This window comes from Monodon monoceros, unplaced genomic scaffold (genome assembly GCF_005190385.1).
Source record: "Monodon monoceros isolate NGI ecotype Baffin Bay Population unplaced genomic scaffold, NGI_Narwhal_1 Super_Scaffold_21, whole genome shotgun sequence".
Taxonomy (NCBI): domain Eukaryota; kingdom Metazoa; phylum Chordata; class Mammalia; order Artiodactyla; family Monodontidae; genus Monodon; species Monodon monoceros.
The window spans coordinates 75,621,535-75,636,886 of record NW_021703778.1 but is presented as its reverse complement, the minus strand read 5'-3'; the positions used below and the strand labels follow the sequence as shown (position 1 = coordinate 75,636,886).

General features: G+C 55.7%; 1 protein-coding gene across 1 annotated transcript in view; it reads right to left on the bottom strand.

Moving 5' to 3' along the window:
* Positions 1–3,445: 3,445 nt before the first annotated feature.
* Positions 3,446–15,352, bottom strand: part of CD276 (CD276 molecule) — a 14,400-nt gene continuing 2,493 nt past the window's right edge. Inside the window, 8 exon segments of the mRNA XM_029236221.1 lie at positions 3,446–4,832; positions 7,005–7,040; positions 8,420–8,461; positions 9,530–9,664; positions 13,311–13,607; positions 13,794–14,132; positions 14,736–15,050; positions 15,238–15,352. The exon segment at positions 15,238–15,352 is cut by the window's right edge and continues 10 nt beyond it. Coding sequence (XP_029092054.1) covers positions 4,810–4,832; positions 7,005–7,040; positions 8,420–8,461; positions 9,530–9,664; positions 13,311–13,607; positions 13,794–14,132; positions 14,736–15,050; positions 15,238–15,352 — 1,302 coding nt within the window. The 3' untranslated portion in view covers positions 3,446–4,809.

The window sequence follows — 15,352 nt, the reverse complement described above, 5'->3', positions numbered from 1 at the left end:
TTCTAGGGGTGGGGCCCAGGAGCTACTCTTAATAAAACTTTCTTAGGTGATTCTAAGGTGCAGCCAGGGTTGAGAATCATTGGACGAATGTGATCTGGAGCTGTATCACTAGGAGCTCAAGGATCAAGGAGGTGAGAGGCTGATCTACTGTGAGCTGAAACATTTTGATCCATGGTAGGGCCTCCATCTGAAAGGGACAACAATGAAACATGTCCAGAGGAGGACAATAGGGGTGAAGAAATCATATGAGCTGAGGGAAGTTGAGGGGAGGGGGTTCTTTTGCTTCTCAGGTGCTGGGGAAAGGCTGGGGACAAAGGTCGCAGACCCTCTGTCTCTGAGGGCTGGGATGTGCACGCCCCATGAGACCCAGTGCTTCCTGTGCTCTAATGAGCACCACCTCATTAGTGGTGAAATAGTGTCACCATAATTACCTGGAGCTGGTGCAGCCAAATGGCCAGGTCATGAACACCCTCAGACACAAGTGCAGGGAATTTAACTTGCCCTGAGGCATCTGCATCCAGTGAGATGCTGATGAACGTGGCCCCATTCCTGTGGTCAGGTGTGGTGGGTACGGGATGCAGGGCTCAGCCCAAGGCCCAGCGCACACTCAGACGGCTGCTCCCACCCCACCCAGCAAGAGGCAGACGCACTCACCTCCAAGACTGGGGTCCCAGAACCACGAAGACCGCTAGCTCCTGGGGAACTGAGGCGGGGCCACCACAAGGTAGGTGATGAAGGGGAAGGTGGTGCAGGGCGGGTGGGGGAGAAAGAGAGGCCCACAGGCCCTGTCTGCTGCTGAGTCGGGCTCCGTGGCGGAGTCCCTGAGAGCCTGGCTGGGGCGGCAGTTCCCAGCACCATTTTTGCCCTGTCTAGAATCCATTTTGCTAGTGGCCCTAAGTGTTCTTCATTTACAAGTTCTTGCTGCCACAGGGACTGGCCACAAAGGCAACCCAGGGGCTTCCCTGGTGGCACAGTGGTTGAGAGTCCGCCTGCCGATGCAGGGGACACGGGTTCGTGCCCCTGTCCGGGAAGATCCCACATGCCGCGGAGCGGCTGGGCCCGTGAGCCATGGCCGCTGAGCCTGCGTGTCCGGAGCCTGTGCTCCGCAACGGGAGAGGCCACAGCAGTGAGAGGCCCGCGTGCCGCAAAAAAAAAAAAAAAAAAAAAAGGGAAGAAAGAGAACTGACTTGAGAAAATGGTAAAGAAAACAGAAAAAGAGTTGCAGAACTGTATGTACGATTTTCATTTTTATAAATGTGTAAGCCTGGGGAAAAGTCTGGAAGGCTATCGAACCCTTAGCAGTGCTTCCCTCTGAGCGGGGGGACTGGAGGTAAACACAACCACTCTACACATTTCTGTATTGTTTGCGTTTGTGGTGTTTGAAGCTTCTGCCCCCCCACACTCTCCACGTTCCGGCTGCTCACTTCACAGCAGCTCCGCTCCTGCCCCTCTGTGAGTGCCCTGCACTTGGAGGCCTGGGTTTTGGACTCCTCGGAGCAAACTTTGGCTTCATGTCTCAGTTTAAGACTTGGGCCTTGCATCAAGATCTTTGGCCATTGCCCAGCTCAGAATCTGCCAGGGTCTCTGCTCATTGGCCCACAGGTACCAGCAGCATCCCACTTGGCAACCACCTCCCGGGATGAGCAAGGTCAGGTGCCTCTCCCCGAACAGGCCCCATGGAAGGTGCCGTCCCTGCCTGTGAGTGGAAGCAGAGTGCTCTGAAGAGGAAGCAAGCAGGTAGAGAAAGGTAGGGCACCCCCCCCACACACACCCAGTCCCCTCCTCCTGAGTAGTCAGGGCCACTAATTGGTCTTCACAGCCTTGGTTACATATGGTCCTGGAGGTGAATTCTGGTCACACCTAAAGCCAGGAAAATGAACCCTTGCTCTGTCCCCTCTTTAATAGGGATGTGACACCTGCAGGCTACAGCTTGTCACACTGTGAGAATTATTTCTCCATTAAAACGCAGGAGTTGGAGTTTTGCCCAGGAAGGCAGCTAAAAGTACTGCTCTCTGGGGCACCAGTCACCAGGGGACTTAGTGGCCACCTTCCTCACTCTCCAGCCCCCAGGGAAGTCCCACACCTGCCGGATCCCTCCCTTGAGTATTTGATACAGCATCATGTCTGAGCCGCCCTGTCAGAGAGAAAAAGCACCGGTTACCGAGCCTGTTTTACTGATGGGCAAACTGAGGTTCAGACAGCTTGCTCTGGGTCACTGTCCTGCATCTACAAAATCACGGAGGCAGCAAGAGTGTGCGGCCCGACTGCGGGGAGGGAAAGATAAGCCGTCACGCGTGCCCAACACTTTACAGTTTGTAGTGTCTTCTTCCTGCTTTGTCCAACCCTCGCAACGATCCTATGAAAAAAGAACTACTATTGTCCCCACCTTACAAGTGGGGTTGATGCCTGGTGAGGTGAGAACACGCTCAAGGGCACAGGGGGAGATAAGGGGCAAAGGCAGAGCCTCAGCACAAGGCTTTTGATTCTAAAAGCCACCCAGACGACCAGGGGTGGGACTTCTAGCAAGGTCTCATCCCCAGGGTCATCGACTTTAGAAGAAGCACCCCAGTTTGTAAAGAATGCCACATACTTTTCAGAAGAGGACTCGTCACCCCTTCTTAATAGATAAGGAAATGAAGGTTTAGGGGGATGAAGGACTTGGTCACAAGGTAGTAGCAGAGCTGGGAAAAAAATGTCAAGTGTCCTGACCCCCAGCCCGGTCTCCTCCAGCTGCCCCAGGGCCTGCAGAGCTCGGGGACTCATTGGCTGGCCAGTTCTGAGACCCTGGCACCCGGGGCAAATGAGCCCTGTGCACTCTGCAGGCTCCCAGGTCCCTGAACCCGGTTCTCTGGAAACTGTTTGCCTGCCACATTCAAGCCCTCTTCCCAGTCTTTGGAGCCGGAAGGTGGTGAAAACCTCAGGCCCATTTTTCATATAAGAAAACTAAGGCCCAGAGAAGCTAAATGCCCAGCTCAGGATCACAGGGTAGAACTAGGTCCTGCACCCGGACCTCTGACTCGGGCCTGGTGCCCATTCCACTGGGTCAGCCAAGAACAGCACACAGAGCTCCTTTCCTGTGTCAGCTTCTTATTGGGTCTCAGCTTCCCCATCCATGAAATGGGGGCATTAGCCCTTAAACAAGCCTGAGGTCTGAGTCTTCTGAGACAAAGCCATTAGTCTTCTGAGATAAAGCTATTTCGGGGTGGAGCTCCCAAAAGTGACCAAAGGGCCTGGCTTTCTGGACAGCCAACATCACTTTACCAAGGGGGAAACTGAGGCTAGAGAGGGGGTCATGGAGACCCCGTGACTTAAGGACAGTGACAGTAAGGAGATCCAGGTATCCCTACTCTGGCTTCAAACGTCCAGAAGGGAACCCTTCCTGCCAAGTCCCGCTGCCCGCCCTACTGCCACACATTTTGCAGAGAAAAAGCTTTCTACAAAGGCGTTTATTTTTCCCAAAATACACCACCAGTTAACAAAGTTCCTCAGAGTCCCATATTTAAATTAGAAATCCCCACATCTTTCATTCCTGGTGAAGGGAGGGATGTCAACAAGAGGACATCAGATCATCAGAAGTTTATTCCACTGGAGGCTGGGGACCGGCCAGAGACAAGCCAGGAAGTGGCTGCCCAGCCCCAGAATAGCACCATGGTGGGAGAGGGGGCTGTCCCTGCCCCCAAGCTCCAGCCGGCGAGGAGAGGCCCCAGGCTTCCCCTGTGCTGCGGCTCTCAGCTTCCCGGGGTCTGTCAGGCCTTGGCCGCCTGCCCCCCTGCTCATGCCTGGAAAGACACTTTGGAAACCATCAGATTCTCCAGTCGTGGTGAGAGGCTTTGTCCGTCTCTCCAGGCTTCTGCCCCCACCCTCTGTTCTGGGTAAGGATTAGGGATGGGACGGGAGTGAGGTATCCAGGGAAATGCGGTACAGAGGAGGAGTATAGTAGCGAGCCAGGCAGGAGCCCCTCACAACCACTCTCCTCACGGGTTTCCCAGCTGAAGGGCAAGCTCCTTAGGGAGGGGCTTGTCTTCTCACCTGGGGTCCCCAGCACCTAACATAGCGCTGACACCCCATAGATGCTCAGTGAACATTCCTTGAGTGGATAAACGAAAGGGAAGTCAGGAAAAGCAGAGGGACAGAAGCTGACCCCAAGGGGGCCCACACAGCCGCCCAGAGACCCAGTGTGACCAGCACGTGCTTCCCGTGGGGAGGGCGGGCAGAAGGTGGGGCTCACAGGGCACAGCCCAGGGTGCCACGGAAGAGACGGGGCCAGGGGAGGTCCTCACGTGTTCCAGCACGTGTACCTGCATGTCTGCATGCCTGGGGGAGGGGCCCTGTCTTCACTTAGTAGGACAGGGGAAAGGCCAACTTTAGGGACAGAGCAGAAGGAGAAGCCTCTAGACTCGAGGAAATGCTAAGGCTGCAGTGGCCCTGTCAGAGGAGACAGAATTACGGGCAGGTGGGAGAAAAGGCTGAGAAGTGATACTTGGTGACTGTGTATCACATCTTTGAAGAAAAAAGGCAGCCAGCTGGTCCATGTAGCATATCCATCGGAGAAATAAGGTGGCAGGATGATTTATGTATCGTGTCCCTGGAGAAATAAGGCGGCAGGATGACTTGGGAATCACGTCCATCGGAGAACTAAGGCTGCGGGGAGGTCTATGTATCGTGTCCTTTGCAGAATGAGTAGACCCGCTAGAGTAGGAGCCATCTTTTAAGGGCAGAGAAGCCCCCAGCCTAGGGCTCAGGCTGAGGCCCCAGTGCAGCCAGAGGCGGGAGCCCCAGGGCAGGGCAGCAGCTCCCTGGTCCTCGTGGTCAGGCTATTTCTGGTCCATCATCTGCATTCCACGACGGGAAGGAGAAAAAGCGGGGAGAGCATTACGCGCCCGGGTTCCACTGTCGGGAGCGCGCCGCAACTCCAGGGCTGTGGCCACGTGCTCAAGGGGAAGAGCATGTGTGACAGGGCCCAGCAGTCTGACTAGCAGCCCCCTGCATCAAGCACTGCCCTCGAGGCTCACACACACACACACACACACACACACACACACACACACACACACACAGCAGCTGGGCATCAGACAGACCACGAGGGTGCCCGGGGGAGACTGCCCAATCCTCGCCAGCCTCCTTCTCAATCCCCAGGGGTTCACCCACCCTGCACGCAACCCTCCCCTCTGTCTGGCACACTCTTCCCTTCCCAACTCTGCCCCCACACCCTCCCTGTCCTTTGATCCATCTTCTTCACCCCATAGATTCACACCCCTGGCCTCACTCCACTCCCTGACCTGCACGGAGAGTTTAGAAGATGGACCGGGGCATGTGTGACCCTGCCCCTCCCTCTCCCATCCTTTGGGCTCCATCTGTCCCTGGAAGAGTAGCTCTCCCTTCTGGGGACTGCCTCTGTGCTTGTCCAGCCTGGCCAGAGACCAGGGGGCCAGGCTGCCACACTGGGGAGCAGGGTCAGGCGGCCCCCTGCTCCACACACCCAGGCTGACGTTTTGATCTCCATCTGCTCGATCCTTCTATGCCTCATTTGGTTCAGGACAACGGGGAGGTGGATAATTTATCTCCATCCCTCCAGACCCCAACACAGGCCTCCACTCCTGCCATGGAACGTTCTACAGCATTTTGAAGGACTTGCTTTACGGAGCACTTCTGCATTTGGCACCTTGGCATCTCGTAAAGGAGGTGTGACAGGAACCCCCCTGGAAGGTTATGGGCAGAGACTTAAAGCGAGGTCTCCCCTAGGGGGCTCTTTCTTCTGCATGATGCTGCCTTTCTTAAGACCCCCTCACCCAGCTTTTATCATGAATTCTGCACAGGTTTCTGAGGGTCCCACTGCCCCCCACCTCTGGGAGTTTCCTGAGCACAGGGCCTATGTCCTTCCTTCCTTTCTTCCCAAAGAAAAGCTAAATGCAGGGATGAGCCTCCAGGGACTTGGTGAAAGTTTATTTCCTAACAGGGACAACAAGGCAACCTGAAAATTATTTAAGGCTCCATAACCTCTGGCCAAAAATTAAGGTCCCAAAACCTTTGATTTTCTAGCTGGAAGCCACTCATATTTAATGACAAGTCTGCATCAAGGAACAGTTTGTTCAAAATACACACGCATACAGACACACACACACAGAGATACACATATATTTATATACAAACACACATACGTAGGTGTGGCTCTTGGTTACTTTTTTTTTTTTTTTTTTTTTTATTTGCGGTATGTGGGCCCCTCACTGCCGTGGCCTCTCCCGTGTGAGGGAGAGGGCCCAGCCGCTCCGCGGCATGTGGGATCCTCCCGGACCGGGGCACGAACCCGCGTCCCCCGCATCGGCAGGCAGACTCCCAACCACTGCGCCACCAGGGAAGCCCTCTTGGTTACTTTTAATAAGGAAGAATCTCAAACTAAACTAACCTCCAACCAACCACTTGCTAATGTAACTGCTGATGTTACAGTAATCTAAATAATAATGATTGCTAATACTTACTAACCACTGACTATGGACCAGGAACGTGGCTGTCTAGCTGAAAACCACATTTCCTAGCCTCACTTGAGTTAGGAGTCATGTGACTAGGTTCTGACAAATGGATATAAACGGGAGTGACGGGAGCTATTTCTAGTCAAGCCCTAGAAGAAAATGTCCCCTCCCTCTCCTCTTTCCCCCTTACTTCTGGAGGGGCTGGAGCAGCTACTCCGGACCTGGGGCTGGAAGCTTTGAGTGGAAGAAGACAGAAACCAGGTAGTGGAAGTTGGTTCCAGGGCACCAGTGGCCTTAAGACAACCTCGACTCCTGTCCTGGTTAAGCCTCTATCATATTTGCATCCTGTTAGAGCAGCAGGGACCTTGGTTTCTCTGCCATTTCAACAGGGGGGAATTGAGGCTGCTCTTCTGGGGAGGGAGCCTCAGGGCAGCAGTGAAGGGTGATAATCACCCCCATCAACAACAACCCTCCCCAGCCTCCTACACACAGGCGCAAACGCAGAGACACACGATCTCAAACACCACGTGTCTTTACCTTCTTTGCTTTCAGAGTGTTTCAGAGGCCGCAGGGCTGCAAAAAAAGGAAGGAGTACACAGTGAGGGGGGCACCGTGAAAAGTGGTGGGGTAGGGTGTTGGGCAGAGGCACAGGAGCCAAGGAAGACATAAAGGCTAGAAGAACTGGGAGAAGGCAGGAGGGACAGTTGAGAGGGTGAGCACAACATCACAGCACCAGAAAAGGGGCCCTCGGCTGCTATCCCAAGTTCCAGCTCCACTCTGTGGCTTGTCACTCCTCCCCCGCGCCTCAGTTTTCTGCATCTCTATAATGGGAACAACTCCCCGGCCCTCCTACGAGCTGGAGATGTGAGAGTACGCTGAGCTGGCTCTACAAATAGGGTGAAGTGAGGCACTGAAGGAGGCTGCAAGTGTCCCCCGGTGGGCCTGGGATCGTGCAGAACTGGGACCCAGTGCTCTCTAAGCCTCCCTCTTCTCCCCACTCCCTCCCTTCTGCCAATTATACCTGCCTCCGAGCATGAAAAATGAGGCCTGATCCCAGGGCTGTCTCCACACTGGCCACACCCGGGGACACCAAAGGCAGAGAATTAATTGACATAATTTACAGCAGTCCCCAGGGGTCTATTTCCCGCCCTTCCTTCTGCGGGTGTTGGGGGGAAGCTGTGTCAACTGGCACCATCCCAAGTGGCTCAGTGGGAACCTGCCTCCCCCAGCTAAGAAGCCCAGGGAAGAGAAGGCAGTGAGGCCTCCAGCCCCCGCTGGGCTCCAGGCTCACGCCATGCCCTTTGCAAAGTCACTCGAGATAGCTTCAAAATGGACCTCTGGTGCCATCAGGGCAGGACGACATTTTACAGATGAGAAACTGAAGCCCAGAGGAACAAAGCACTTTGACCAAAGTCACACAGCCTCTAAGCAGAGTGGGACTGTGTCAGGCTGATAATACAGTCCTAATAACAGGACTGCAAAGTATGGAGCCCTTACAGGCACCAGGTATGACACTAGGCCCTTTAGATACATGATCTCATTTAATTTAACCCACAGAACCTATGAAGGGAGCAGTCAGGAGGAGACTGAGACCCAGAGAGGCAAAGTGACTTGCTCAAGGCCACTCAGCTTATATAAGCTGGAGCTGGAACTAAAACCCAGGCTGCCCTGTCTCCTGAGCCCTCACTCCACCCCTAGGAAGCCACCAGACTCCACAGTGCAGGTCCCTCAGGGTTGAGTAGCCTGGTAGGCGGGTAAAGGCAGAGGCAGGAGACACGAAGCAGCACCCGGGAGACCTGCCTGAGGTCTAACGCTGAGCAAAGACAGACGCACCTAGGTTGGGAGGCCTCAGTCCCCGGGACACACTTCATTCAAACCTTCAAGTGAACGTGGCCCCTCCAGACGCTGGAGTCCTCTCCCCTGTTCAGTGCCAGCTCTTAGCTCAGACTTACCCGTCTTAGATCCTTCTCCATCCCCATCCTGGTCCTCAGCGCCTGGAAGAGTGAACCAAAACTTCCTCAGCCCCACTTTCATCGTTGAACTTCTGCTCCTGGGAGCACGAGAGCAGGTAAATGGGGCTGAGCAGGCCCGGTCTATGGTCCAAATGCTGGACACAGGGTCAGAGACCAGCACAGAGCAGAGTTCTGTGGCAGGACGAAAGGGACCCCAGCCTGGAGCCCACCACTCACCTGGCCAAGGACCATCTACCTGCCCCTCCACCATCCACCAGCCCCATCACCCACCGTCCACTCACTCACCAACCCAGTCAGCCACCACCTCCAACGTGCATACCCACCCGTCTATGGTTCCTCATCCTTCCGCAGCCTGCCCAGCCACCTGCCACACAGGCAGCCACCCACCTGTTCCAACTGACCAGTCTCCTCTCCGTTCACATATGCTCTCCTTCCTGACACCCAGTCATCTCCCACCCCTCACCGTCTACTTTCATGTTCACCCACATACCACCCACCAGGGGCAACGCACCCACTCACCAATGTCCACTCACTCACCCACCACTCACTAGAGTCAACTTACCTATCAAGGTCAAACCACCTACCTATCGATGTCGACTCACCACCAAAATCACCACGAAAGTCAACTCCTGCTGACCCCCCAGCCCAAGCAAACAGCGGCTGCTTCACACTCTGCCCCACCTGGAGGCAGACACACCCCCTCACGGTGACAGCAAACCCACGAAGCAGCCACGCTTGTGCTACGCGAGTTCCATGTGCTTTCACAGACACTCCCATGTGACACAGGCTCTCACAGTCACGCTTGTTTGCACAGACACATCCATCCCCTTGTCACACATCCACCACTCACTCCCAGTCACACTCATACCCACACTCATCCCGCCATGTCTGCACACTCCCGGGCAGGCTCACACTTGTTCACAACACACGTTCGGCCTCAAGATCACACACACACACACAGTCTAGCTGCATTTGCACACCCACACTCATTCTGTCACTGCAAAGTGACACTCACGTTGATGTCACAGACACACTAACATACCCAGAGACACACACACGCACACACGCACACCCCCCTCTCTCACTCACCTGCATTCTCTTCCTCACAGCTCTGTTTGATCTTTCTCCAGCACACGAAGGCCAGGGCCACCAACAGTGCGACGAGACAGACAGAGAGCCCCACGGTCACCCACAGGGCCTCAGGGGGGAATGTCATGGGCTGCCCTGGGAGGGGAGATGGGGAGAATGGAGACAGACTGTCATGCCTGGCCCCCAGTGGCCCTGAGGACAGCCCCTCTGCCTCCAAGGTGTGAACAGGGGCTCCTACCCTCACTGGGCCCCGACACCATGAAGAGAGCTTACTTAAGTTCCCGGGCCCCTTCCCTGGCCAACCACACACCCTCTAAACCCTGACAGCCGTGGCTGCCGTGGACATGCCTCAACCTGGGAAGGCTGAAGAGTCTGTGGTTGATGATGCTCAAGAACCTTCCATGGCTCCCTACTGACATGAGACTAGTGCTTCAGTCTTCTTCTTTGTAATTCCACTGCTGTAGCCAAACTGGTGTCCTAACCGTCCTCTGCAGAGGCTCCTTCCAGCCCCCTCGCCATTGCTGTCAGTTTCCTCCACCTAAAAGCTGCTCCCCATCTAGCTTACGATTCCTCCTCGGGAGGCCCTCCCTGATTACCCCAGTCCCACCTGGTGATACCCCCCCCCCCATCTTATAGATCAGGAGTTGGCAAACTACAGCCCGTGGGCCAAATCTGGCCTGTGGCCTGTTTTTGTACAACCCTTGAGTTAATGATAGTTTTACATTTGTAAAGGGTTACCAACAAAAGGAGAGGCAGCAGCAGCAGTAGCAACAAAGACGGTACGTGGCCCACAAAACCTAAAATATACATTATCCAGCCCTTGACAGAAGATGTTTGCAGATTCCCGTGTAAAGATGAGGGCGGCCACCGAGGGTGCCAGAGTGAAGGCTCTGGGTTTACCCAAGAGGAGGAGACTTGCCAGGGGAATGTTTCTGTGAAACGCTGAGGGCCCCCCCTGTTAGCTATCTCAGGGCAGAGGGAAGGAGTTGAGCCACCCTCGCCTGGGTCAGGGCCAGCAGCTGTTCTGAGCACACCATCCTCCAGCCCAGTCCCAGGACCCACGCGGGGTCCTGAGCAGAGGCCCTGGAGACAACAAATCTAACAAAAGCCAGGGGGAAGGCAGCTCCTGCAGAAGGTGCTGTCAGAGCAGACAGCAGTGCCATGAACCCTTGGGCAGTGGAGACCGTGACACAGATGCAGGGATTTGCAGCCAATGTCACTTTGAACGGGCGTGGCTGGCAACGCTGCCGCTCCGGATATTGGCAGCAAAGGGACCCATCACCCTGACGAGCAGGAGCAGGGGAGGAGGACAGGAGCTGATACGAGGGGCCTGGAGGGTCAGTCCCTGATGCTCATGGAAGGGACCTCTGGGAATCCCAGGGTGGGGCCCCTGCAGGAAAGCAGAGCCACGGAAATACCCAGGAGGAGGGGCTCTTGCTATGTCCACCCTCAGGCTGGTGTTGGTGCCTGGAGCACAGGTCAGACTTGCCCTCATCCCACCAGTCAAGGACAGAGTGGGGCTCAGACCTGCATCTCCAGGCTCCGTGTCCAGTGTTTGCTCCATAAAGCCCCCTCCACATACAGCACCCCCAGGTGTGGGAGAGACCAGGCTGGAGGACTGAAAGTCTCAATCCCAGAGTGTTTAACAAGGCTCAAAGCTGCCTGAAGCAAAATACAGGCCAAGGGCTCCAAAGTAGGCCAGACTTGCTCTCACAAAAACAGGAGGCTGGGTGGTGGGGAGGAGAGAAAATTAGGCTGAGAGGCTAAAAGTTGGATTCTGGTTCTGGTTCATCTGCTCATGGCAGGCTGCCGGAGCCAAGGTCCACAGACCCCCGTGTTTGAGTTTAGAGGTGCCACAAACCCTCAAAACTTAAATGCAAGTGACTGCATTTATCATGCATCCAATTTTCAGAGAGGTGTCTAATCACCGAAAGAGTCAGAGCCACTGTGCTAGCCTGTGGCCTTGGGAAAGTTCTCTCTTCTCTCTGGGTTCCAGTTTCCTCATCTGTGAAATGAAAGCACTTTAAATGTCAGCTACTGAAATTTTCAATAAAGATTTTTCTCTTAGGTGGGGTAAATGTCCCCAGTGAGCAGGAAAGGAGGATGGCAGCTGACATGAGAGGCCGGTCTATGAAGCACACTGAAGAAACCCCTGGGGATCCCAGGGTGGGGCTCCTGCAACAAAGCATGGAGCAGAGCCACAGAAGTACCCAGGAGGAGGGGCTCTTGCTATGTCCACCTCTAGGCTGTTGTTGGTGCCTGGAGCACAGGTCAGCCTTGCCCTCATCCCACCAGTCAAGGATAGAGTAGGGCTCAGACCTGCATCTTCAGGTACATGAGTATAACCACATTTATATTCACAAGCCCTTTCTACACAGTGTGGCAAATATCCAATTCAGCTCAGTGTGCAAATTATCACAGAGTTCACCAATCCTTCAGGGTCCCCTCAACTCCCACCTGTCCCTAGAGACTTCTCCTGAAACTCCAGCGCATTCTGACCACCTCCCCCCCTCTGAAAGCTTCACATTCTCTGTCAATCCTGCTCTATCTAATATTTCTGATTCTCTCCTGTGGATACATCAGACCATATACTGTTCTCTAAAAGGTCAAAGAGACCCCTCGGGACATCCAACAGCCCAGGGCAGTGACTCCTCCACGGAAAGTACAGACCTTGAGGGTCTCCAGAAAGAGGGTGGGATCAATCTTGGGGAGGGGGTGGGCAGAGGGAACACAGCCTTGCCAGAAGGAAAACCCTAAAAGAGAAGGAGGAATGAGCCTGAATTTCTAGAAGGCAAGTGTGATGGGCACTGCCTCTGAGCTTGCAGAAGTGAAGGCCACGTAATGTCCATGTAAGTGGGGGCAACAGGAAGATAGGAATAAGTCTGTGAATCCAGAGGCTTATGCAGAAACTGGCCACCAGGGGGATTAGGACTTGCATGGGCTGTGGGTCGGGTGGAAGTCATGGAAGAGAAAATAGGAGAACCAGATGGACAGAACGTGCTGTTCTGACCCCAGAGAATGCTGGGAGACCCCTGGGAAAGCTTAGGTGGCCCATGAGGAGGGACAGAGGAGCCAGAATGAGGTCCAAACAAGGATTAAGACTGCCTCTCCTGGCCTGAGTGTGGGCCTGAGCCCGCTTCACCTGAGTGGCACTCAGGTGGGCACTAAAGGAAGGGAAGTGCGTCTGGGCTAGGACCCCCAAACCAGAGATTCCGGCAACTGCCGAAGGGGCGGCGTTGATCTAGTGTTTGACCACATGGGGGCAGCAGAGAGAGCCCGGCTGTTCCCAAGGCTGCCTGGGTCCCGCTCAACTCCATCAGGAGAGCTGATGTTGATGGAGTGAGAGGTATGGCCACCTGGAGAGGCCCAGCTGTCTCTCAGGGCCTCGCAGTCAGATGGTGCCCAGCATCAGATGGTGATGTAGCAACACCTTCCCAGCACTTGGAGAGGTTCCCGTAGGAAAGCACTCCAGAGCCATGCCTTGTGGCTGCTCCAGAACTCCCGCCCACACCTCCAGATCCAGGCAGGTACTCAGTTCCCTGTACAAGAAGCACAAGTACCACCTAAGACACTCTTAGAAGGGCAAACACTACAAATGATTCCTATCAGCTCGATAAAGCAAGTCCCTTAAGGACTTCTTGGAGTAGAGTCTGAAACACCTGAAATGTATGAAAATGTTTTAAGTCTTCTGACCACCCAAGCCTACCTAAATTCCAGCTCAGGGTCCAGATAAAAGGCAACGGCCCCCTCTATCCTTCCCAAGCTGTTCGTCTGCCCCTACCTGTGATGGTGACAGAGCCATGAGCGTCCTGCTGCAGCACGGGGTTGCGCACCAGGCAGCTGTAGGTGCCATTAGCGCCCAACACCACCCTCAGGACACTGCGCACGTCGAACAAGCCCTGCTCATTAGCCATCTGCGACGTGGTTACGTTGCCAGTCAAGGGCGCACCCTGCCCATCCTGCCAGAACACTTCGGCCTCGGGGTAGCCCCGGTAGCTGGAGCACGTGATGGTCACCGTGTCCCCGGGCCGCAGGTCCTTGTTGGGCTCTAGGGTCATGCTGGGCTTTGAGTAGGGGGCTGGAAGAGAGCAGAGGGTAGAGGGCAGAGGTCAACGTAAGGCAAGGGCAGCGGGACACAGTGGAGGGGAAAGGTGCCTGGGGCCGTGAGGACACGGGTCAGTCCTGGGTCAGTGGGTAAAGGGGCTGCGGGAAGTATGAGGAGTGTGCCAAAGGGAGGGGACCCCCTCCCCTTCGCGGCTCTCACCTGCCACCTGCAGGCTGACCGCGGCGCTGCCGAAGTCCCGGATGCTCACGAAGCAGGTGAAGCTGCCCTCATCAGCCACGCGCACGCGCTGCAGCCTCAGGGACGCGTTGCCCTGAGCCAGCAGGTCTGGGAAGAGCGCAGTGCGATTGGCATAGGCGCTGCCCTGGTCGCGGCCCTCGGCGAAGCTGTGCACCAGCTGTTTGGTGTCTGTCAGCTGCCAGATGAGGTTGAGCTGTGCCAGGCTGAAGCCGGGCTCGGGCGAGAAGGAGCAGCGCAGGGTGGCGTCAGTGCCCACGAGGGCCACCACGGGGTCTTCGGGAACCTGGACTTCCACAGCGCCTGAGGGCGAGGTTGGAGCGGCAGGCAGTGAGGAGGGGCGCCGACACTCTGGGCTACCACCCCGCAGCATCCTGCTCCTCCATCAACCCCCAGGTCCCATTCCATCTCCCCATTTTCTCCCCAGACCTAAAAACAGATTAAGCCTCAGCACTTCCAGACATGGAGTCTCCCTAATCTGACAAGAATCACAGCAGTTTAGCCTTGGCCTGAGAAGGTCCATCCCGGGCGGGGGGGGGGGGGGACCCGGCCTAGAGCAGCCTCCAGCCCTAGCAAAACTCCCCTTTCCACCAGGATCCATTTCCCTCTCCTGTCCTTCCACTCTCTTCTGAGATCTGAATGCTTCTCCATTCTCTCCAGAGGTTTCCAGAGCCCTGGAGTCAGGGGACCCAGAGAGCTGAGAGGACCTGTAACCATCACCCTCACCCACTCCCACCACGGTTAGATTGCCGCCTATGCACCCTGTTTACCTTTTCCGTTATTATTATTAGGCATCTCACTGTTCCGAGAGACTGAAGGTATGGAGCTAGATTCAGATACCGTGACCCCCGCACACAGGACCACCACCACCCCCAGGGGGGACATTTAAGAAAACAAAACAAAAACCTGTGGGGTTTCTATGCGGTGTAATGGTGACAGAGCCATGAGCGTCCTGCTGCAGCACGGGGTTGCGCACCAGGCAGCTGTAGGTGCCATTAGCGCCCAACACCACCCTCAGGACACTGCGCACGTCGAACAAGCCCTGCTCCTTAGCCGTCTGCGACGTGGTTACGTTGCCGGTCAAGGGCGCACCCTGCCCATCCTGCCAGAACACTTCGGCCTCGGGGTAGCCCCGGTAGCTGGAGCACGTGATGGTCACCGTGTCCCCGGGCCGCAGGTCCTTGTTGGGCTCCAGGGTCATGCTGGGCTTTGAGTAGGGGGCTGGAAGAGAGCAGAGGGTAGAGGGCAGAGGTCAACGTAAGGCAAGGGCAGCGGGACACAGTGGAGGGGAAAGGTGCCTGGGGCCGTGAGGACACGGGTCAGCCCTGGGTCAGTGGGTAAAGGGGCTGCGGGAAGTATGAGGGGTGTGCCAAAGGGAGGGCACACACACCCCCTTCGCGGCTCTCACCTGCCACCTGCAGGCTGACCGCAGCTCTGCCGCTGCCAAAGTCCCGGATGTTCAGAAAGCAGGTGAAACTGCCCTCATCAGCCACGCGCACGCGCTGCAGCCTCAGGGACGCGTT